General features: G+C 38.4%; 1 protein-coding gene across 4 annotated transcripts in view; it reads right to left on the reverse strand.

The window, feature by feature from the left end:
- abca1.L (ATP binding cassette subfamily A member 1 L homeolog) overlaps positions 1-24404 on the reverse strand; it is an 81987-nt gene extending 57583 nt beyond the window's left edge. For 3 of the 4 annotated variants that reach the window (XM_041563729.1, XM_041563724.1, XM_041563715.1), the window contains exons 1-5: positions 24092-24403; positions 9488-9639; positions 5742-5835; positions 3233-3374; positions 2661-2773 (exon numbers count right to left, since the gene is read on the reverse strand). In XM_041563729.1, the coding sequence (XP_041419663.1) occupies positions 2661-2773; positions 3233-3374; positions 5742-5835; positions 9488-9553 (415 nt within the window). In that variant the 5' untranslated portion in view covers positions 9554-9639; positions 24092-24403. Of the gene's footprint in view, positions 1-2660; positions 2774-3232; positions 3375-5741; positions 5836-9487; positions 9640-24091 lie in introns of all 4 variants that reach the window. The other variant, XM_041563721.1, reaches the window with a different exon arrangement.
- Between the last annotated feature and the right edge of the window lie 607 nt (positions 24405-25011).

Genomic DNA, 25011 nt, shown 5'->3' on the forward strand with positions numbered 1-25011 from the left:
AAAAATTGCTTCATTCAGGGACAGGGATGTGAATCTTAGAAAGAAAATCGCCAGCGCTCGGTCTAACCCCCATTCTGGAGTTTTCCAGTTGCTAGAAACCATAAAAAGCCATTGTTTGAACACAAAAAGAAGGATATTGCCAGTGAACTGTTTGCCTTTAAAAATAATTATTACAAAAAATGAGGTGTTAGAACACACACTATGGTCAAAATATATGCTATGGCCAAAATATATGCTAACATGCCACGTCAAGGCCTCATGCCTCATTTAACGCAAGTCCTACATTGCCTATTAACATAAGTCTATAGTGCATTTAAAATCAAGTCCCCCAGCAAACAGTGTGACATAGTAGTAAGACCCTGTTAGGATGGGAATCTGACTGTTGCGACATGTCGGGCTGCAATCAGTTCCTCAAATTTTAGATGATCCTAAATTTTTTATACAAGTATGGGCAGGGCCGGAACTAGGGGTAGGCAGAGTAGGCATGTGCCTAGGGCGCAAAGCTTAGGGGGCGCCCAGCACGTACCCTTAACTGCTGCCTACCCCCGTCCGGTCTTCATTACTGTTCTTTGTGCGCATGCGCACACTCCTTTGAGACAGGAGCGTGGCATGCGATGTGTGCGCGCATGCGCATGCGCGCACCTACGTGAGAGTGGCGTGCGCTGTGACGCTTTTGTCATTGTGCCTGCGCGCTCAGTGTAGGGGGCGACGCGGCAGGTCGGGTTGCCTGGGGCGCCTGCCCAGGCTGGCCCGGCCCTGAGAATGGGATCTGTTATCTGGAAACCTGTTATCCAGAAAGTTCTGAATTACAGAAAGGCTGTCTGCCATAGACTCCATTTTATCCATATAATCCATATTTTTAAAAATGGTTTCCTTTTTCTCTGTAATAATAAAACAGTATCTTGTACTTTATCCAAACTGAGAAATAATCATTACTGGAGGCAAAAACAGCCTATTGGGTTAAATGTTTAAATGATTTTCTAGTAGACGTAAGGTATAAAGATCTGAGTTTTATAAAGATCTGTTTTCCAGAAAATTCCAGGCCCTGAGCATTCTGGATAGCAGGTCCCATACCTGTATCTCTAAAATGTAATCTGAATATCCATAGTTAAAAACACTTTCTATACTGTAATTGCAGTCATGATTACATTATCTCCTACTGATAAGAAAAGATATGGGAGGCCTTTTTGGGGCAGCTGAGGATGAATTGTACATGATTCAGCAATCTGTCATAATGATAGGTAACAGTGATAACCTGAAGGAAAATTCCATTGATGAATTGCTTTCTAGTAGTAGAGAGAGAACTGTAATCTAATGTCAAGTGTCAATGCATATATACAGGCACAGAGTACAACTGAAGGAACATTAATATGTTTGCGCGTGTTTAATAATCCTAAATAGTGTAGACCCCAATTATATGCATTTGAATAAAGCTGTAGCAACTTGCCTTTAAAAATTGCTCACAGAGAACCCACAAACCGGGTAGAGTAGATGCATTTTTAATACACTCGGATACTTTGAAGAAATTCATTTATTCCATAATTAAAATTATCAAAATTAGGAACACCATTGTATATATTAATTTTTCAATTTGGGTTTGTTCTTATAGTTTTACAAACACTTATCAACCCTCGATATTCGGCCATCGAAGTTAAATCCTTCGACTTCGATATTTACCACAATTCGAACGATCGAAGGAAAAATCGTTCAAATCGAACGGTTCAAAGGATTTTAAATTATCGATCGAACGATTTTCTTTCCATCACAAATTGCTAGGAAAGCCTATGGGGACCTTCCCACTTTCGGAATCACTAAAAGGGATACTGTCGTGGAAAAACATGTTTTTTTAAAACGCATCAGTTAATAGTGCTACTCCAGCAGAATTCTGCACTGAAATCCATTTCTCAAAAGAGCAAACAGATTTTTTTATATTCAATTTTGAAATCTGACATAGGGGTAGACATTTTGTCAATTTTCCAGTTGCCCCTGGTCATGTGACTTGTGCCTGCACTTTAGGAGAGAAATGCTTTCTGGCAGGCTGCTGTTTTTCCTTCTCAATGTAACTGAATGTGTCTCAGTGAGACATGGGTTTTTACTATTGAGTGTTGCTCTTAGATCTACCAGGCAGTTGTCATCCCTGCTGTACTGCAAGTTGGAGTGATATCACCCCCTCCCCTCCCCCCAAAAGCCAAACAAAAGAATAATGGGAAGGTAACCAGATAACAGCTCCCTAACACAAGATAACAGATGCCTGGCAGATTTAAGAACAACACTCAATAGTAAAAAAAAAGTGCAGGCACAAGTCACATGACCAGGGGCAGCTGGGAAATTGACAAAATGTCTAGCCCCATGTCAGATTTCAAAATTGAATATAAAAAAATCTGTTTGCTCTTTTGAGAAATGGATTTCATTGCAGAAGTCTGCTGGAGTAGCACTATTAACTGATACGTTTTGAAAAAAATATGTTTTCCGATGACAGGATCCCTTTAATCTCTATTGTTAATTGATGGAAATGCATTCATGGGTATATGTACATTTGCAACATAAGTACTAGTCACTTTACCAATTATTTATTCACAGGATTAATTTATGCATTATATGTTTGTGTGTGTGTGTAATACATGAATTTGTAAAATGAGAGAAAATTATAACAAAATTACCTGTACCACGGTAGCTATGTAAATTTCCTAGGAATTTGTGCATATCCTTCACACTGGTGTCCTTGCGACTGTATAGCAGCAATTTCCTTGCATCGGAAAACAGACGGGAGACACTGAAATGCAAACATCTTCCTGTTAAGATGATTACGTTTCTTTCATTGTCCCTGCTCCTGACCTCTATCATTTCATGTTTCCACAGTATACTCGCACATACAAAAGCAGCAGGTTTGGGCTCATCTTAGTTTTCCAGTAAGAAGGGTCATCTTTGTTATCAGTAAGACCACTATAAACCCCGTATTATGGATTTTGTCACTAATTCTAGAATATGTCTGACAATGAGACCGAGGTCATACTAACCAAACTAACCAAAAAAAAATATTTGGTTATGGTTTCCTATTACCACAGCTATACTAATGTACAGCATAGATAAACTGTCAAGACAAATTATTATTATTACATGACAAATTGAGTAATTTTTACATTTAGGCTGTTATGTTGTAACTTGTTTCATTGGCATTTCATAATACAAACTTATTTAGTGTACTCAGTACTCCAGAAATAAAATAACTTACATTGATCTATTGAAATTTCCCACAACTCCTGGTGATTCTCCAGGTGTCGGATATCGAAAGCATGGATTATTGGCATTGCAAATAATTCCTTGAACCCACGGCAGGGTTCCTGCCGATGGCATCGCCTTATTTGGGAAATGGCCTGTCGAAAAAAGATAAAAGGATTTATTTGGAAATATGTTACAAAGGTCATATAATAGTTAGCAGCTGTACAGTTAATTCGCATTTATCACCAGTAAGTTGTTTCTAAACATATTTCCTTTACCTGTTTTAAGTTCAGTTATGGCTGACCATCTCCCTAATTTCTTAGATCAACTAAATGGGGTTTAGGCATTACACAAACACTATATATAATTCAGCTATGATAGCAATTCTCTGCAATGATATTAACTTTTATCTCTTTATCAAGGCCAAATAAGACCTCAATAAAAACATCTTTAACGGCTGCTGTGTAGCAAATGTGGGGGAGGGGTGGGTATTCAAGTTGAAACTGAGCTATAGGGCACACCATAAAGAAAATACCAACTAAACTTGTTAACCAGGGAATGGACAGGGTGAACTGAGGGACACACATGACAAATGTATATTTTATGCTTCTTCCAGCATTGAAAATATATTTTATTATCTCTGTTAAAGTAATATCACAACAGATAAAATCTGTTAGAATCATTAAAAATACTATGAATCAAAATTTGACATATAGTGAAACTGTTCGATAGGAGCATAATATGCCTTTATATTGATATGTCTTAGCCTAGGATGCCCACACACACACATTACATTTTATTTGGAATGCTGCAAAGTTCCTTGTGGCACCTACAAGTGTATGTATTCAATTATGCCCTGGTAGAAAGGCTTAATAAGAGAACAAGACATTAAAAGAATTAAACACAGATGACCAGCCCAAATTTGAGTTAACAATCAGGGGCGTAATACACAGTGTGAAAAAAGCAATGAGCAATTTCAGTGTTATTATCTGTTTGTGCAGCAGTGGCAGCTAAACATGCGAAATGGCAAAATGTTCTTACTGCGGAACAAAACATTAAGTTCCGTTGTGGAATTGCATCAGTAAAACTCATGCCAGACTGACACAAGCGCAAGGAATGTGCCTGCCTCTATTTTCTTTACACCCAAGCTCTACAGAGAGGCCAAAAACACAATTTCAGTCAACTAACACAAAGAGCCATGGACAATGTAAAATACTGAACAACTGGCATGGAGTAAATTACATCTGATTTTGATTGTATATTTATATTACAATTACAAACCAAAATTTGGTAAAACAAAAAAAAAACTATTTTGCCATTTTTTATCCATTGGTACCCTTCAGGCAATCATCATTTTTTGTAGACCTCAAAGACGAAGACAGCAGGTGTTCACAAGTAGCTGGGGCCTTACCTTGCCCTCAAGAGATACACAATTTTAATCAAGACTACTTATCAGTTGTGTAGTACATGTGACACTGGATCAATAGGAGCTGATTATAAAAAATTTAATTCTCAGGGTCCAACTTTAAATATGACCAAGTGTGGAAATAATAATAAGGGCAGTTTAAAGGGGGATAATACCCAGCTTTTGAGATCAGTTGCACTGTATATATGAGCGCTGGGAAGGAGGAAGCACGTAAGCATCTTTGACCCATAACTTGCTCATCATTCAGACAGGTGGTAAAGACAGGGCTGACTTTAACCTGTGCTGCATTTCTGTGCTTTTGCACGTCTGTCTGCGGTCATCATAAATGACCCAAAGCATCTGGCATATAACTTACTTTAATGATTAGCTTGAAAGGCTCCCCAAGTTATTGGTTAACACCTTTTTGAGCGTGAATGATAAACAGAAGTAGAAGTTTATTGAATTAAATACAGCACACCTGACACTATTTGCTTCAGCAGGTTCTAGAGTAAAATAAATCATTCGATTTTGCTTCAATGGCGGGAACTGCTTGTTGGATATTATGCAATATAATTTTTATTACTCTGCAAATAGCAGAAATCAGTTGATTACACAGGTCAGAGTGACAGAAAACTGATAAAGTCCCCTGTTTGCACAACTCGGTGTTCTTAAGTGTAGGTAAAAACTACAAGGATTTATTGAAGAGGAGGCACACTTTTCTGTGTAGGGCAGTCGAATTGAAGGGCCGCCGGACGATTGTGGTCCTCCAGTTGGACAGCCCTACACAGAAAATTGCCCTACACAGAAAATTGCCCTACACAGAGGATTTGTATATCCCCCAGTCTGCATCAATATTCCACTGACTTCAACGTATGACATCATGATTTTAATTAAATCTGGTCCTTGAACATACTACATGAGAAATAATTGGCCCACTACATGTAATAAGTTGGACAGCATCGATACAATGTTTTCTGGCCTTGCACCATATGGCTGTGTAGTGTGTACTACAACCTCAGAATCCCCTAAGGATTCCCCAGGGATCCACAGGTTGCAGATGCTTGTTATTAACTATATACATTTACTCATGCCAAAGAGAATATCCAAACATACTTACATTCATGTTGCTCATATGGGGGGTAAGACAGCCGAACAGAGATCAGGATAAAGAAAATAAAGAGAGGCCAAGCCACTTCAACCACTAGTTGCAGCTGCAAATAAAAAATTATATATTTAATTCATGTATAAAAGTATTTTCTTGTGAAACAGAAAGATAATTTGGATCCTTACATGAGTTCCCTTAAAAAAGGAGCGTCTGTATTTGGATAAACAAAAGTGAAGTAATAAATGACTGCAGACAAAGTAGGCCCTGCTTCCAAGAACTGTGTCCTGTTGTAGTGTAAAGGTTAGCTGAACTAGTTTACCGTCTCTAGGGGACCATTCAAAAGCAAATAAAGGCCTTTCTTCAAATGCAGCGCTGTTGCCAACTGTGCTTAACTTTTTTGTTGCCTGAGGATTTTCATGGTTATCGTCTCTTAGAAACTCAGGGGGGATATTAGATATGTTTAGTGCTTGAGAACACAAGGCTCCTCCAGTCTGTGCTGACACCCTCTACAAAAATGCAACCTGGGGCCTCTCACCACTGAAAGAATACACTAAAAGAATATACATTGGGAACAAAATGGGCATTGTCCATGCACACAGAAAGAGTACAACACTGTAACACAAGTCTATCTGATACACCCTGAAGTACCACAAGGAAATACAAAATTAATTAACATGCAATTTCAACAACTTTATCCCTTTCAATAAGTTCTTGCGAACAGTGTGGACTTCTACTCCAAATGATTTATTCTGTAGTTCAGTCCCTTTAACAATAGGAACCAATCAGATCATAGGATGATCAAACTAATTGCTAACAATGGCAGCACCTATATTTTTAATTACCTCCTGTATATATTACAGCTATACATACACACACACATTTATATATATATATATATATATATATATATATATATATATATATATATATATATATATATATATATAACCCTGAAACAGCTGCCTTATTACATTTCAAGTGCTTCTTTCGTCAAGTCCATTTTAGAAGTACTGTCTGTACCTAAAGGGTGATGGGGCAATTTGTGCATATGTGTGCAGCAGTCCAATGAATTCCTACCAACGCTGGATCTCTCTGATTTACCTAAACACTTATTTAGTCCCGGCACTAGTTTTAATTTTAGCATTTAGTAAGAGAACCAACCTATCACTAAAATCCTTTACCGCCACATAAACTCTAAAACTGAAAATGAGTTTGTACAGCCACCACTTTATATACTGCTACTTAGTGCATTTTGACCCATTCACAGATATGTTTAGCAAACTGATAGGGGATTACCATGTACGCTGGACATCTCTTGTTTTGTCTTTTACATATATTCAAGATCTCCTTAAAAGGAAGTAAGGAGTACACAGAAATAGCATTTTCAAGGTGGCCAGAAAATGCTCAAGTATGGAAACATTTTGAGTATACTGAATGTGTGCTCCTTTAAATATTTTCTCTGTTGCATTTCCATGATAGCAATGCTACATAGTCCACACAGATAAGATGGTAAAAGGCAGAGTCAGCAAATGCTGAAAATATCTTGCTACGGTTACTACAGAAAATAAAATGTACTACGTGTACTAATTTAACAAGCATAACAAATTATTTCAGGTCACCATAACTCTGGGATGCCAGCCTTTTGTCCTTTGATAGCAGAATTGCACACAACAGTTTCCGATGAAATGGTATAGTATTATATGCATCAAATATTAATTTTATGTTAGTCGCCCTTAATGCAAATAATCCAAATAAATTATCCAGTAAAACTCTCTGGACCCCAGTGCCCAGACCATGTTATGGGTATTTCTAATATTCCAAAATGTAACAAGCAGAAAGTCCAGCAAAATGACAATTTAGCCTTTCTTAATGCAATATTATGAGTGTAATAAAGTACACCTTATATGGGATCAATTTTCCCTCTAATGCTCTGTGAGCAAAACAACTATTTTGTGCACACATATTAAACGTATGTGCACCGTTTTTTAAAACTGTCAGAATAGGTCAGAATACATAAAAAATTTGGTGATTTCACACAAAATTCTTTGTGCGCACCACGATTTGGTATGTGCGCAAAAGCTCATACCTTAGAGGGAGCATTGTATGCGGGTTTAACAATCCTGCACAGATCATTTTTCATTAAAGTCCCCAAATATGGATGCCAAATAATTCCTTAAAAATGTAGCATCAATAATGAACTATTGATAATTATTGATAGCCGATTGGTAATCAGATATCCTGTACATCTATCTAGTGACTGGATACTGCATGTCCATTTGGGCTGTCTCACAGAAACAGGAAAAAGCTCTACTGGAAAAATAAATAATATTTCTGTTCGTGCAGAAAAACCTATGTTTTACATAATAACGGTGGGTGGTTAAAGTGAAATTTGGAATGGCATATTCAATCATTTATTCCTGAATTAGTATAGGAATAGGAATTTGTTACAATCTTTCTGTTAAGCTCAGGCTATGTTTGCGTAATGTAACCTTTCAGAAACCAAAGAGCCCCTGGGAAGCATTGCAACATAGCGCCTGCAGTTATCATATCAAATCATGTTATGCAAGGTAACATTTTAACTACTTCAAGATACTTCACAGATAAAAGATTCTAATTGCATTACCCTCATAAATGGATTGATACTGTACATAAAAATGTAAACTATGAGTCCCAACTTTCTCAGTAACATATTTATGTTTCCTGCGTTTATGTAAAGCAAGATGGAATAAAGCAGAATTTACCCTCTAGCTACAATATAACAAATCAAGTACAGCCAGGTATGGGATCTATTTTCCATAATGCTTGGACCTGGGGGTTTCCAGATAAGGGGGTATTTTCATAATTTGGATCACCATTCTGTAAGTCTACTAAAAAATTATTTAAACAATAAACACATTGAATAGTTTTGCCTCCAATAAGAATGAATTATATCTGTTTTAATACAGAGAAATGGGAATCATTTTTAAAAATGTTAATTATTTGATGTAGTCTATGGGAAATGGCCTTCCTGTAATTTGGAGCTTTCTGGATAATGGGTTTCCGGGTAATGGATCCCATACCTGTACAAGAATGGTCTAACCTAAAAGGCACCACTTAGTGCCCTGTTGCTTTGTTTTGTGCCAGGCTCCCACTGTTTCAGAATATTTAGATACAAACTAAGGTCTATTATACAAAGGATATGTGACATCCTCTAGATATTACCACTTTACTTATGGGACGAACCACCCCAAATTAATTAGCAGAGCTAATAATCCACCTTCCGCCTTGGAATTCTGACCAGTGTGACTGTTGTAAAGCAACAAAGAGTTTTGCCAACTCTAAAAACCTCTATACTGTGGTATTAGAGTGCATGACGTGTAGTTGCTGAATTTTACTGTATGGAAAGCATGCTGCCTACAGCATACAAGACCAAGCATGGGGAAAGTTTGCTGTTCCCTCTCATGATATTCACTCCATGCATGCTCATGTTCACTGCATTCTCGCAGTACACAGTAATTCAAAGCAGCTGCAAGTGATTCCAGCCATTTTGATAGGGGGTCAAAAAGATCTGGGCGTATGCAATGTGGTCTCCGGACAACTAGTGTCATTGACTGAACAAAATACCAGGTTCCCCCAAGATCATTAATAAAGTCCATCATTTTGATCACTGAACCATACATATATCACAAATCTAATCTGAAATTTACGACCCCAAAAATACAATTGGTAAAAGTAATGGTGATTGCAATGTGTCCAATAGGACAAAAGTCAATACTTACTGTCTGTCTCCTCCTGGAAGTGAAATTCTTCCATAGCAGCAGCCCCAGTTGGGTGCAGTAAGTCATCTTTGCCCTGGAGAAATCTGAGTGCTTCACCTCTGCAGCTGTAGCAGAAGTTGTGGAAGCAGCAGAGACTTGAGGTTGCTCATTAACTAGAAAAAAAATTAAAGGAAAAAAAATGAACCTGCCATTAGATTCTGAAGTCAAAAAAGCACATAATTGTATATGAGCAAGCAGCTAACCAGAGACTACTGGGCTGCATTGGCTCTAGCTACTTATAACATATATAAAAATCTCATAGTCAAGAGTACCCCATTTTCATAGGATCATATGAAAGATCAGGAACATTTCACTACAGAATACACCTGACAGGGCTGAAATGATTGCAAATAAATAAATTAGACGTGTCCATGATATTTCCATATACTTTGCTTTTTGTAAGCTGCTGTAGTTAGTGTGTTGAAATGGCACAACTCCTGGTAAGAGTGGCGCTCTTTCTCACCCAACCATTTGGTCTTTTGTATCATTATCACATGCACCTTTCCCTATTTCTGTAAATGTATAAGAAGATAAAGGAGAAATAGAAATATGAATTGATGAGAGTATGTAAAGAGACTAAGGGGGTTAAGTTATAAAAGGCATAAAAAGTTATAAAAAGTTTGTCCAGGAGCAGTAACTTATTACAACCAATCAGTAGGTTGCATTTAATGGTCACCTTTTAAAAAGCAAACATCTTATTGGTTGCTATAAGAAATAACAGGAAAAGTAAGTTTCACAACTATAGTTAGTTAACCAAAAATGTAATGTATAAAGGCTGGAGTGACTGTGTGTTGTAACATAATAGAAAGAACACTACTTCCTGTTTTTCAGCTCTCTTGGTTTACACTGACTGGTTACCCTGGTTACCAAGCAGTAACCAATCAGTGACTTGAGTGGGGCCACATGGGTCATACCTGTTGCTTTTGAATCTGAGCTGAATGCTAAGGATCAATTGCAAACTCACGGAACAGGTATGTCCCATGTGGCCCCCCTTCAAGTCGCTGACTAACTCAGAGTTATAGAGCTGAAAACAGAAAGTAGTGTTCTGGCTATTATGTTACACATCCAGTCACTCCAGGCTTTATACATTACATTTTTGGCTAACTAACTATATTAGAAACTTTATTTATTTTGCACAGGCTATCTACTGTCCAGTTTTTATTTTTACACTGAACTGTTCCTTTAAGCAAACCTGTACTGTGCCCCAATGAGCAAGTTTCAATGCAGAGAAAAGTTTAATAAAACAGCTAACAACCCACACTTTGCAAAAAGCTTACATTCTGCAACTGCTTAGGAACTGAACTGATCAGCTACTCCTGAGACCTGGTAAAATTAATTTTTCTAATTTCCCAATAGGTTTGCTTAATGGAAATAATGAAAGCTGCGTGTAGTAGAAATGGGTGAAAAAGAGATTCTTATATACAAATGCACAACAAAAAAAGCAGTGAACAGGAATACAAATTTGTACAATTATACAAAAATGCAAATTAGCAAGGGACTGTATGATTAAGCCACCATTTGATATACAGAATAAGCAGTCCACTCATATCAACTGCACTTTGCAATCATATGATAATAAGAGCATCTAAATTATGCATTTATTTATTGTGAGATGAATTATGCTAATCACCGATCATATTCGTACTACTATTTTAAACATTTATATTGGTTTGGGGATATTATAGGAATGGGATGTAAACCTTGCCGACTGGGTGCAGTAGTTGGTTTTACCATATGGTCCTGCATTCAGAACTTCATTCATTTCTATTATGAGATTTAAGAATGTATGATGTATTTATTTTTGGTGTGTGCCTTAAGAAAGATTTCTTGCTATAATTATTAATACAGAAGATGAATTGTATTCTTTTTCCTTAAAATAGGTTGTTGAATTCTTTCAGATCACCCTTAGGGGGTTAATGTAGTAACATGCATTCAAAGGAAAATAGCAAGTCATAATGAGAAAAAAAAACTACGCAGAGCCATTATAGCCTTGCATGCCAGACATAACTTACATGTGAGCCTACAGATGTCCATATGCCAATAAAAGGAAGGACTATAGGAGTTTTCCAAGCCTATTGTATGGGTAATGTAATTCACCCTGACACTGTTACAAAACGCATTTATGAATTAATAGGTATATTTAGGTGACACCCTCTAGGATGAAGACAATGCATGGGAAAAGGGAGAGAGACAATTAGCAGCCTGGGAATGCGGGGAAGCATTACCCAAAAAAACCATGGCAGATAGGAGCAAACTGTCCAGCCAAAGTATTTAGGAGCCAATAGAACATCCCCAGGTGCAATTTTGCTCAGTGTTTATAAATAACAATCTATGTACACCAAAATGCCTATAACTACAAGTGTGATATGACCTAATAAACTCACATACAGTATGAAAACATTCTTATGTGTTTATATATGGGGTGGGGTTAACAAACAGTTACCAAGTACATCCATCAGTCTTAGAAAATTATCCATAGTTGTATCAAAAATCCCTTAAAGTGCATCCTACCTACTTTTAAAACGCTTTCTATGCATTTTCTCATTTTAGTCAGGCAAACATAAAAGAATGAAATGCTTAGTCAATATTTATGCAGGTTATCAAAACAAATTCTCTGGGAGTTATCATAACTGTTTCCTGGAAATGTTTTTGTGTGATAGATAGATCACCTACACTAAAGTGCCAGGTGCCTCGTCATAGAAGTGCCCCTGAATATCAAGTATTTACCCCAGAATGAGACATTTTCCTCCAGACAACCATCTGCTAAGACAGGCTCTCAGTAGCAGCAACACTTCAAAGATGCTTCCGTAAGAGTAACACTATTAAATATTAAAAAGCATATCTAAAAATAAACCTGCATTCAAATGGAGGGGTATAAGCTGCTAAATGTCCTCACTATTAGAATCTTCAATCTACATTATGTGAGCTGCCTACCTCGCCCATGTTCAATATCTATTAATGTATGCTGGAGCTACAGATATTGGATATTAAACTGGATCTTTATATCTGTTTTATGCTGTTAATCTAAATTAAATGAAATATAAAACACTGATGGGCCAATATGGTTCTGCTAAACTGCACTAAAAATTATAAGGAAAATAACCACCAAATTCCACGTATAACGCATTTAACAGGCATTAAAAAAAGTCAGTAGAAAGACAATTATGTGCACATGGACCCAAAATAGGTGTAACTTGCTATAATAAAACATAAAATGTAATGATAGATTAAAAATACATATTTACATATATTAGGAGATCTCAAAATATCAGATGATAGAAAGATAAAAAAAAGATTAAAAAAAAAGAAAAGTATAAGGTTCTATAGGTGTGATCTTAAAATGCATGTTTTTGAACTTTTATAATATTTCTTTTACTTGAAATATTGAGAAGGTTTGAGATTTATTTAGTTAATACTTTGGGGCTAATTCAATTGACCATAGATGAGTTTACTATGACTATTTTATGAGGAAGCCCTGGCCAAATTAGAGCCTCAAAGGTACTGTATTCATTACAAGCAATGACAGTTGGCTACAGTTCAAGAATAGGACTCTGGAGAACCAAATTTGCTGATTGAGTGATTCATTTATTCAAAAAGGTGCACCTTTTTGAATAAATTAATCACTCAATCAGCAAATTAAGTTCTCCAGAGTCCTATTCTTGAATTGTGAAAGTCTGCAGGTCTTGTGGTGCCTAAACTCTGAAGTTGAACCCTACATAATAACGAAAAGGATCTCATCATCCATAAGAATATACAGTTGGCTACAGCTACATTCTCTCTAGCCCTACATGCACTGTTCTGCTAAATATATTATTATATAATACACAAAAGCCATGAATATCTTGTAAATTATATATAAACGGTGAGTTCTGATGTCATCAGTTATAAACGGTGAGTTCTGATGTCATTTCTGTCACATGATATGCAAATACACTCACGTGCACACCCGAGCCCTATGAAGTAGTAGACCCGGTGCTCGGACCCTAGGAAGACGGCACTTCCGTAATACGATAGGAACGAAGAAAGCAGGTACCGGCACACAGGTGCTATTCAAGTAGGGAATTTAACCCTTACGTGTTTATTAAGTCGACACAACGTTTCGGGGGCAACTCCCCCTTCGTCAGGTGATACAGCCATGCATGTGAAACAGGTTTAAATACCCAAAGGAAACTCCCCCCCAGGATCCCATTGTCCAATGTCCAGAAGGGAATGCAAAATTGTCCAATCCTGGGGAACTCCCAATTAGAAAGTTCAACACCGTATGTGAAAAAATCTATTTCCCAAACGAAAAAACCTATTTCCGAAACGAAAAAACAAAATATAAGCAGAACAAAAACAGTTATAAATATACCAAAAAAACAGGATACCTGTTTTTTTTGCATTGTTTTTTGCATTCTTTTTCGCAGTCCTTTCCGTATGCTTAACCATCTTCTTTTTACTTTTTTCAGATATTAGAATGAAAAAAACAAAATTTACTTCCAGGGTGAGGCAAAATTATTTTTCTATTTTTCTAATTATTAGGGAAAGTTATCCTCCTATTCGTTAGATTTAATTTTTTTGGTATATTTATAACTGTTTTTGTTCTGCTTATATTTTGTTTGTTCTGCTTATATTTTGTTTTTTCGTTTGGGAAATAGGTTTTTTCGTTTGGGAAATAGATTTTTTCACATACGGTGTTGAACTTTCTAATTGGGAGTTCCCCAGGATTGGACAATTTTGCATTCCCTTCTGGACATTGGACAATGGGATCCTGGGGGGGAGTTTCCTTTGGGTATTTAAACCTGTTTCACATGCATGGCTGTATCACCTGACGAAGGGGGAGTTGCCCCCGAAACGTTGTGTCGACTTAATAAACACGTAAGGGTTAAATTCCCTACTTGAATCGCACCTGTGTGCCGGTACCTGCTTTCTTCATTTCTGTCACATGACTCACTGAAACGTGTGTATTATAATAAAGTACCCCCAGTTGCAAAATATGAGGATATTAGAAGTTACCTCGGAGTTCCATGACCTTCGGCCTCGTGCTTTTATATGGTCATGAAACTCCTCGGTAACTTATAATATCCTTATATTTTACAAGAGGGGGTACTTTAGTCACTATATAATAGTTATTCCTGATAGTCTTGGTCACTGATAACTTATTCAGAAATTAGCAAAAACAAAAGGAAGTTAAATGTGATAAGATTTCCTGATGGAGAGAATCTATATGGTATTTTGTGAAGTATGTACTGATGAGAAACAGATTTTTTTACAATGTTTATCTGACTATGCAATATAAAATACCTGTACAATCCCTTGTGCATATTGGGCTCACAAAGCACCCAGATTTAACTCTTTAAAGATGTTTTATAAATGCAAACACTTTAATTTAATATCCGGTCAGAATTTCATCACTTTGCTGTTTTTCTTACATACAGTATCTTTGCCCCCTGTGTATGAGGGAGATCAATGTCAACATATACTTACATGTAACATCAGCACTTTCCCTTCTATTTTGAGATCTTAACACACTGAGCGGTGGATAACAGTCTCCAATCAATACATTCTCTTCTTTGTGGGTTTCTGAAGGTTGCTAGATGTGCTTTGCATGTCAGCATTAACCCCACAGTGCCCGATAGCCTGTAGGTCACTTAAAGGGCAACAGGAGAGTTGAGCAGAATCCAGGCAATTGTCTATCTGACCCTATGTTGAAATTTAACTTTACCCAGCCTCCACTATATCCTGTTTATTTCCGCTCTTTCCCCTTTTTTTGCACTTGAATTATGCATCCAGTTTTTATAATATATTACATAAACCTTTTCATTCCATTTCTCCTACTGTTATTTATTCCATTTGTGGCAAAGATATCCCGTCACCCTTAATACATTGTTGCACAAAGGTATTTGGGAATTCTGAGAGATGTAGTGCAAACAGCTTCTGGAACTGTGCATTCCTGCAGGAAGATACCAGTGTCCATATACTTAATCGGCGGAGCAAATGTCTGGTGTGAAACTTGCCTAAAAAATAGCATTTTCATCAACAATTTAAAAGAGGCTACACAGACCTAAGTTAAAGGTGAGATAAGGGATTTTATTGAAAATGTGTTATATGTTAGGACTTCCCCTAAGGGCTATTCCACACGGGGAGATAGCGACGCGTTTGCGGTCGCGGCGACAAAGCGCCGCGAGAGTCGCCGCGACCGGCGCAGGCGACAGTTTTGTATGGGCGCCTATGTAAAAACGCCTGTGCTAACCACACGAGGCGATGCGCTTTTCAACAGTCGCCTGAAAATGCCTCGCCAGGCTTTTTCAGGCGACTGTTGAAAAGCGCATCGCCTCGTGTGGTTAGCACAGGCGTTTTTACATAGGCGCCCATACAAAACTGTCGCCTGCGCCGGTCGCGGCGACTCTCGCGGCGCTTTGTCGCCGCGACCGCAAACGCGTCGCTATCTCCCCGTGTGGACTAGCCCTAAAATGGGAGCCAGCTACAAATGAAGCATACAATGACTTGCTTACAGAATTTGTATAATTTAATATTCTAAAATAATGTTAATAGAATTTTGTTATTTGTAGTCAGATGATGGGGCTTGATATTATGGTTCCTAGCAATCCAAACACAGTCCAAATCGAAGTCTGAAAAATATGAAGTTGCTTGGATGTTGCTCCCAGTGGCCTTAAAGCAGGTGCTTATTTTTGAACTCCTTAGGCTTAGTTGCATAAAAAACATGTGTACTGCCAAACAAAGCTTCCTGTAGGCTGCAAGTCCAAATAGGGGTTACCAATAGCCAATCACAACCCATATTTAGCTTGCTTATGTTGCTCTCCAACTTTTTTACACTTGAATGTGGCTCACAGGTAAAAAAGAAGGCTAGGGACTCCTGGTCTATGTAAACCAGCTATAGTATAAGGAACAAGAAAATGCTCTGTAAAGTAAGGAGCTCTGGCATCTTTAATATTACTGTTCGGCAGAATAGATAAGAAGTCCAATATTCAGGGTTAGCTTATAAAAGAGAAAATGGAGTGGGTGGACAATGAGGCCAGAGGTGCAGAGAGATGTACAGATAGAATGTAGTGCTTTGTAGCATATTAACAATATGCAATGGTGCACTGGCTGCATTTATGGGGTACTTTGAGCCCACTGCACACTGGAGATTATACCTGGGTAGAATCACTTTTCTCTCAATTACAAGGGCATAGGAGCACGTGCAACTTGAAACAAATTCTTTGCAGTCCTGTTCTGCACTGATTTGTCCAACAAATAGTTTAAAAAATCTAGAGATAGTTTCAGAATAAATCAATAGGATCTTATTTGCAAAACTCACCCTATTCATTGGGGTTATGATAACTACAGACATACATTGCTCTTTAAATCTTTGTCAAAGATAATCGATCTAAGATAAGGATTTAATTTAGTCCTTCTACAAGCACAGGTGTACACAGAGAGGATCTGGTGGCGTGAGATCTGGGCAAAGGGCACCAACTGCCTTTTTTTTAGCAGAGGGAGCCAAACAGCATATGGTCAGCCCTAAACTTAGGCTGTTGAGTACAATTCTATTCTAAAAATAAACATTATTTAGATAATCTAGTTCAGGATCAAGCATTCAAGAATATAAGGTCTTACATCAATGTAAGCCTTCCTTTATAAATGCCTAGATGGACTACTATGCTGTAATGTTAACTTGCACATAAGCTCTCTAAAGTTTGCTTATACTGTATCATGTAAGAAATTCAAGGTTGTCAAACTTTCTGCCTTCAGGCTCCTAGCATGTCCTGACAATCATCAGTGCTGAGATTCCTATAGTAACTTGCTTAACAAAGAACAGACTATAAAGAGCATCTTTATAATATGCATCCCTTCCGTGACTTTGATTTAGTGAAATCCTAATCACATTAGCTGGCTCAGATCATCTAGAAGGTGTTACTGACTTCCACTAACTGCAGTATGTCTCAGACGGTGATGGAGTTTTTAACAAATATGCCATTAGTCAGGAAGCAGACAATTCTCAGAGGACACTGCTCAAAAGGGTTACAGCAGCACTGCCAGGAAATGTTTAGCTTTCTTTCATATCTGTTCAGAATTTCACGTTATGGTGATCTCTTTAAACAGACAACCCATCCTAGGGCCTCTCCAACTGCAGCTTCTAAGACTCCGCTTGGGAAACCATTTCGTAACACAAGCTTCCCTTTACCAAACTGTAATGGTGGGATATTGACAGTTAAAACATTCCAGTTCACAAAAATGAGCAGCATTCTCTAGCAAACAATTACTGTGCTATCGGGGAAGCAATGGAGTGCAATAGTATTGTCTCCCATTTGAGGGCCCTTTAACAGAGAGATCTCATGGGCCTTTAACGCAGTGTAGAGGATTTTGGTTTTTTGCACATTCTGTGGCAGTTAAAATGACAAGACCCAGCCAGTCACGAGATGCCTTCTCTAGAAAAACCACTGTGCATGCAGTAACCTGAGGAAGTAGCTAACAACCACCAAGTCTGAAAAGTAATTGTAAAGAATGTGAGGAATTAGAAACTAATGTTAATTACGTTTTTTCCTAGTTTCATGTTCCTGTGTATAACAAACTTTGAAGTGGCCAGCGTAATACCAACCCATCGCTAATCAACGATATGGAATGTTCTCAGCATGGAAGTTACTGGCCAGATTCTTAGATTTTTGAAAAGCACCTTGGTATGAAACTAACTAGATTTAGCATTAGTCTACAAATCTCCCCTAACTAAGCTTGCCTGGCAAACTGACACAATAGTAATATGTCACTACAATGTCACAACAATGTCACACACACATGATTTCACTATATAGTATAAATGCACTACAGGTTGCAGGGAAACATGCATTTTCCAGAAGGCTTCTTCTAAGGAGATCATGTTGATGACGAAACACATATGCCGATAATACACAATTTGTAATCATTCAACAAAACACCTCAGACTCACCCTTGATCCCTTCACTGAGAGGCACATTTATCAAAGGTCAAATTTCGAATTCATGTGAGTTTTTTTCAATTCGAATATACTTGAAATTCGATTGGGGGGGTTATTAAAAAAAATTTTTTATAAAATCTTGCACAAATTTTACAGATTTGAAAACTCAAATCGTATGCAACTAAACTTGATTTGAGTTTTTGCTCTGAAAAAAATTAGAATTTCAGGAAGGCTACTAACATGTCCAATTGGTCCCTGGACCTCTCCCATTGACTTATACATGAACTGTGAAGGTTTTAGGTCGCCAATAGTCGAATTTGAGTTTTTAAAGGGCCAGAGTATGATAAATCTCAAAATTCAAATTAAAACTCAAATCAAGTTTGGATAATTCACAATAAGAATTTTGACCATAAAATGTTTTTGAATCTTCAATTCCACTCTTAATAAATCTGCCCCTGAGTGTCACAGACAAACTGCAGAGGATTCAGTGTGCCTGCACTCATGCAGAGCTTCTAGAGCTGTGACTATCCAAGGCCAAAAAGAAAAAAATAAAGTAAAAACATAACATAAAAAAGCTAACGCGTTTCGGGAACACCTCTTAATCATATAGCCTGTAATTAAGGGGTGTTCCCGAAGCGCGTTAGGAGTTGTGCCCCCTAATTTTTTCTTTTTGGCCTATGATACACAATGGCTTATGTGCACTGCAAACTCATGAATGAGTCATATAGTCAATATGAGGGAAGTTGTGGAACGATGTAACACTGTAAACTCGTGATCTTCCTCTAGCACAATTTATTCTTTATTGAAATCCTAGCAGAAAGATTAATATGTCTCTCCATGTCTCCAAATACAATCTCTGCCTTTAATAATCCTGGTAGTTATGCAGGGTGAGTAGGTTGACACAATCCCATATTTTGTACACATATTACAGTCGTCAAACAGAAGCTTGATATCACTCCAAGAAAGAACAAAATCTGTTCGCTGTTTATGTCACCAAGCACAAAGGTCTTGCCAACATTGTCATTTGGAATATCTTGGCTGGAGAACAGACGCGTGTAACTATTTCTTGCAAAGGTCTTGGTTGTACATCAGGAGCTAACAGTTAAATAGTGGTGTCAGACCTGCATCCCATAAGCTGTTGTTAATGCCAAGTACCGTCATCCTCAACTAACCCACTGGTAGCTATATTTCACTGTAAGGAGGCCTACAGCAACAGGTTATACAAGTTAAATACAAGATGGGATGATAAAATGAGCTGAAAATAAGAGAATCCAACATATTTCTCATACAGCTTACTCGTCAACATGCCTTATGAATCTCATGATTAGTTGTTGAGGATCATGTGGGCAGCACTCCGCTCTTTCAGTTTCAACTCGGGTGCAAGATAAAGAAAAAATGACCTTGCCTTGAAAAAGGTCCCTGTGTGGACCGAAACGTCACGTCGGCTTTACATCTGATTTTTTCAATACACTTTTTCAATATTCACAAAATATCTCTGTGTTGCTGGGACATGCTGTTGCTTCTAAGCTGATCTGAAACACACAAAATATTTAATTTTTGATATATATATATATATATATCAAAAATTAAATATTTTGTGTGTTTCAGATCAGCTTAGAAGCAACAGCATGTCTCCTTGCTTCTGCCAAATGAACCAACCTACACGAATGCAATCCAATTTGTTGGATGCGTTTTCAATAGTTGCCCAAAGTTGCCTCAGTGAGGCAATTTCAGGCAACTATTGAAAACGCATCGCCTTGTGAGCATTAGCGCAGGCAACTTTTTATTGTAGCCTATGGGGAAAAACGCTGAGGCAGTTCAGGGAGATAGTTGCTCAAAAGACAAGGAGATTAGTAGCCAGGCGACAAAATCTCCCTGAATCTCCTCGTGTGTCCTTACCCTAAAAGACGTATTCGTAGATGATTGCTACACACAGACACACACAGCCTGTGTATCACCAACATTACATTAAAATAGATGACATACAATTCACTGAGTGGCGAGTGGCACAAGAATTGGGAAATAAAACTGATATTCTGCGTAACAAAAATAAGCTTTGAAATTACAAATGAGCTGCTAGTAAATCAAGTGGCAAGTGAAATATGCTGGTTGTAAATGGGCACATCTACCAACTGTCTAATATACCACAGGTTTTTAGGCCAAACTACAGTCCTGTGTTGGAAAGATATGCCGTATGATGTGTGGACACCAATTGTTTGGTCTGAGTACTGAGGGCTTAAAGTGGACCTGTCACCTACACATAAAAAGCTGCATAATGAAAGTCCTTTGCAAATTAAATATGAAACCCCCAAAATTGTTTTCATTAAAACATCCATACCTGTTATAAAGGTGTTTAAATATCTAAACTGTCAATCAAATATTACCTGCCCCGCCTCTATGCCCCTGGCATAGAGGAGGGGCAGTCAATTACTTTCACTTTCCATTCAGCACTTCCTACATGTCACTGCTCTCCCCACATTCCCCCTTCCCTCCTCAGGCTCTATAATTGTGTGGGGCACTGCACATGGACATTAGGTCCCCCATTCTGGTGCATACACAAGATTTTGGGGTGATACACAATTTCCCTTAATAACCGTGTCCACAAAATGGCTGCTGCCTGCTTGCTGTGATTGTATAATTCCAAGACAGAAGGAAACAAAATTTAAATAATAAATACAGTGTAAGTAAAGTTTATTTTGCTCAACTAACATGATAGAAAAGAATTTGAAATTATTTCTTAGGGTGACAGGTCCCCTTTAAGTTGGGCTAATGATCAGCACTAAATTGGCCAGAACTGAAATGCTAATACCTGGATAAATCATACACCATTAGCTTTCCATTTCAGGGTTCACTTTTGGAATATATTATGTGGAAATATGGAATGTGGTTAAAGAAACATGATACCCAGTAACTGAGTATAAATAATGCTAATCATCTTTTATTAATGTAGCACGCAGCACTTTACAGAATACAGATAAAGCTTTTCTTGCTGAATAATACTGTAACTCTTGAAAATCTGAGGCTGCATTCAAAAGTAATTGACTAGTAAATACTAGCAAGCATTCTATCTTGGTTGCCACATGCCATTTATGGGAATATTTAGCCAGCTGCTCCAGCAATGTATATAACAGCATCCAGTTTGTAAAGATACAATTTTCAGAAAGATATCCAGAATAGTATTCACCAGTATGCACCATAAAACTATTACAGATCAATACAATGTGAAAGTGAATACAAAGGACAATTGTAAAATCAGCATTCTGAGCAAAAGCAGCCTAAAAGCTGAAATATTATAGGTTTTAGCAATGGACCAGGAGACCCCAGAGAGACGCAAACGTGTTAATAACTCTTTTCATTTCAGCCAAAATGTCACAGTGTCTTTTTCAAGTCCACGACCTTATTTGATCAAGCTTTTAGACGGTTTGACCTGGCTACAGTTGTCTGCACGCTACAAAAAAAAAAACAATTTTTTATATCCTGAAGAGGAAAACCTTCTAAGATAGGGTGATGGGTGCAAAAAAAAAATCTGGTGGCTAAACATTTCCAGCAACCCCAAGCTCTAGGTAAAACAATATATATATTTTTTTATTATTATTATTATTTTTTTTTTTTTCCTATGCACCCTTGAGTTGCAAGACAAGTCTGGCCATCAACTAAAGGTGTCAAATAAAAAGGCATCTTTTGCAGCAGATTACTGCGTCTACCTGGTCTGTTCCACTAATAGATTTTGCACTGACTACTAGTACCGTGGACGGGGTACAGGGACAGACTGTGAGGGTTAAAAAGCAACGGGAGAAACACCACATCCAGTGGAAACAAGGAAACTTCTAAATGAACTAAACTAATATGATGTACACTGGACCCAAAGGGGCCCCTCTGGGCTCACATAAATTGAGTGACTGAATGAGGCGACTGTGTGGGGGGGGGAAGGACAAAGACAAAACTATTATGCTTATTCTAATCCAGTTGCTATTACAAACAAACTCAATATGAGAATCCCCCTATAGAAATGCATTCCCACTATTGTATTGAAACTGCTGACTCTTCTTGGAAAGTTATGTCAAGATAAGGGCTCTACAGCCAATATAAATCATGCAAATGGAAAACATTCCATAACTTAGAGAGCTTCCTCTAGTGCTGGAAAACATCCTCTCGCTCAGCGATGTTAGCTTCCCAGACAATAGACTTCATGTTGTTAGCAAGCATTCTCAGCAGTGGCAAATACTTCAACCACAATTAGGTTCAGGACTTACAAGAGAAAAAAACACTTTCATATATCACACAGCTATTATTCTGAGATTTGAAAACAACCCACAGTAAAATGTTTCAGTTCTACATGACATATAAACGGCATGTCAGTCCCCCTCTATCCCTTTTGCCCCTATAGTAACACCCTTGGGCCCTCCAGCTGTTTTAAACTGCACTTTATATGAGTAAAGGCAAAACATCATAAGATTTCATCAATAAATAGGGGATTATCATTCTAGCTTTAGCCATGTGAACTGCGGTTAAAGATGTTCAATGGTAAATAAATTAATCATTGATATCTGGTTTACAGGATAAAATGATCGTCTTCATCTGGACAAGATGAACACTGCTAAGCCAACCCAATCCAAGGCAGATGTACCCTGGTACCCTTTTCAATTTTGTGAGAGCACATTTGAATAGGAAAGGTTACTCTGGTGCAAATACTCCTTTCCTCTGCCAGCATCTCAACAGCTCCCACTAGTGGGAAGCAGCAAGTCCCTCAACCCAAGCTAGTTACTGGGCAAATGTACAGTGAAAACAGCTCCAGGATAAGTACTGGGCTGCCTGCCCGTTCATAGGCGTTTCACAGCAGAAAATGATGCTTTTACAGTAAATTGGCTGGTGACTTATATAAGGATTGATTCCAATGTACACTGCAGTGAAACAGAGATCATGGCACTTGTATGTATTAATGTATATGTCATATATTTATAGAAATCTCCCTCTGCTGTTTATTTCACTAAATAAATATGCACATTATTTTGGTAGGATTAAAGGCTAAGGCACATCATTTTGTGCTTTCGAATGTAAACAAGATCCATGCAGCTCCATGCAGCCCTCTGTACATCAACAACAAGGAATCCTGTCACAATGGCAGCCCTACAGAGCAGTGATGGCAAGCCCAGTTGTTTATGAACTGCACACTAAGCGTTTGGCTGCCATTCGATGACGGGAGTTGTAGTTCATGACTGTTCCCCGCTCACTGCTTCCGCTCTCAAGACAAGTAAACAACTTGCAATTCTCCATTTCAGGGGGGAGTCTGTTTGCGATGGTTCCACAAAGCGAACCCCGGGCTGGAAAGGAGAGTACACAGCGCTACAGATTACACAACTACTGTGGTTGCTATAAGCCAGTTTCCATTGTACAGATGGACAGAAGCGTCCTGTGTAGGGAGCAGGACAGGTTGCAGTAGCTGCAGTGGGAGCGGATCAGTGACCTTCATTCTCTCAGTAAAGTGCCCAGAAAACACAAAGAAATGATTCACTATAAATATACCACAGCACAAAATATAAAACAAATCAATGACTATCCCGTTCCTTGTTAAGTTCATTTGAAGTAGATGCCGTGCACTTGCCCGTGGGAATAACAAGTATGAAATATATGACAAAAGGAAGGTCCTGTACCTTTGCCCCCGGACTCAGTAGGAAAGATCGCTGATAAGGTTGGCCAGATCGTTGGCTACAAAGTGCTCCCGGTTAGAAATGCGATTCATATAGAGCCAATGAATGTATCCTCCTGCGGGCTGTGTGCTCTTCAGTCAGGACAAGGAGGATCTGCTGCTGGTGCTTTCTTGTGTGCGGAGTCTATATGTTTTCTCACTATCTCCCCCTCTCTGCCTCTCAGAGAAGAAGAAAAGAAAAAAAAAACTGGAAGGTTTTTTAACCCGGAGCTCCTTTTATAGATTGACTGGCTGAGCTGTACAGGAGAGGTTACTATCGGTCATAGCCGCCTGCTGCCTCTCTCTGCTGTGTGTTTATATGGCTCAGTCAGTCACTGCAAGCACGTGTAGCCACGCTCCGCCTCTTAAGTGGGCGACTTCACTGGCAACCTGGCTTAGTGCCGGCCTTTAGCTGCTGCTGCGGTGGCACAGGCTGTTTTGTTTGATGGGTAGTGCTGCTGAGCTACTGACAAATAGAAAGAACCCAGATATGAGACTCATTGCCAGGGCTGGAACTAGGGGTAGACAGAAGAGGCACGTGCCCAGGGCGCAAAGCTTGGGGGGCGCCAGGCACATACCTCACATGCAGCCTACCATGCCTGGACTGGGAGTCAAAATAGGCCCTGCCATTCCAAGTACACAGAGGCCCAATCAGCCCCCTACCAGCAGGGCCGGATTTACATAGTGGGTGTCCCTAGGCCCACTGCCGTTCGTCGCCCCTGTCCCCCCCTTTATTCTTGAAAATTTTCATCATCAATGAGGATTGGCGCATAGGAAATTAAAAAAATTATTGTATCTCCAGGGCATTCCCAGTGTTTTTGAACCAATGTGGGTGTGGTTGGGCAGCATACCGCCCCCCTAAAATCCTGCCATCCTAGGCCTGGG

Source organism: Xenopus laevis, chromosome 1L, assembly GCF_017654675.1.
Source record: "Xenopus laevis strain J_2021 chromosome 1L, Xenopus_laevis_v10.1, whole genome shotgun sequence".
In the NCBI taxonomy this organism is placed as follows: Eukaryota; Metazoa; Chordata; class Amphibia; order Anura; family Pipidae; genus Xenopus; species Xenopus laevis.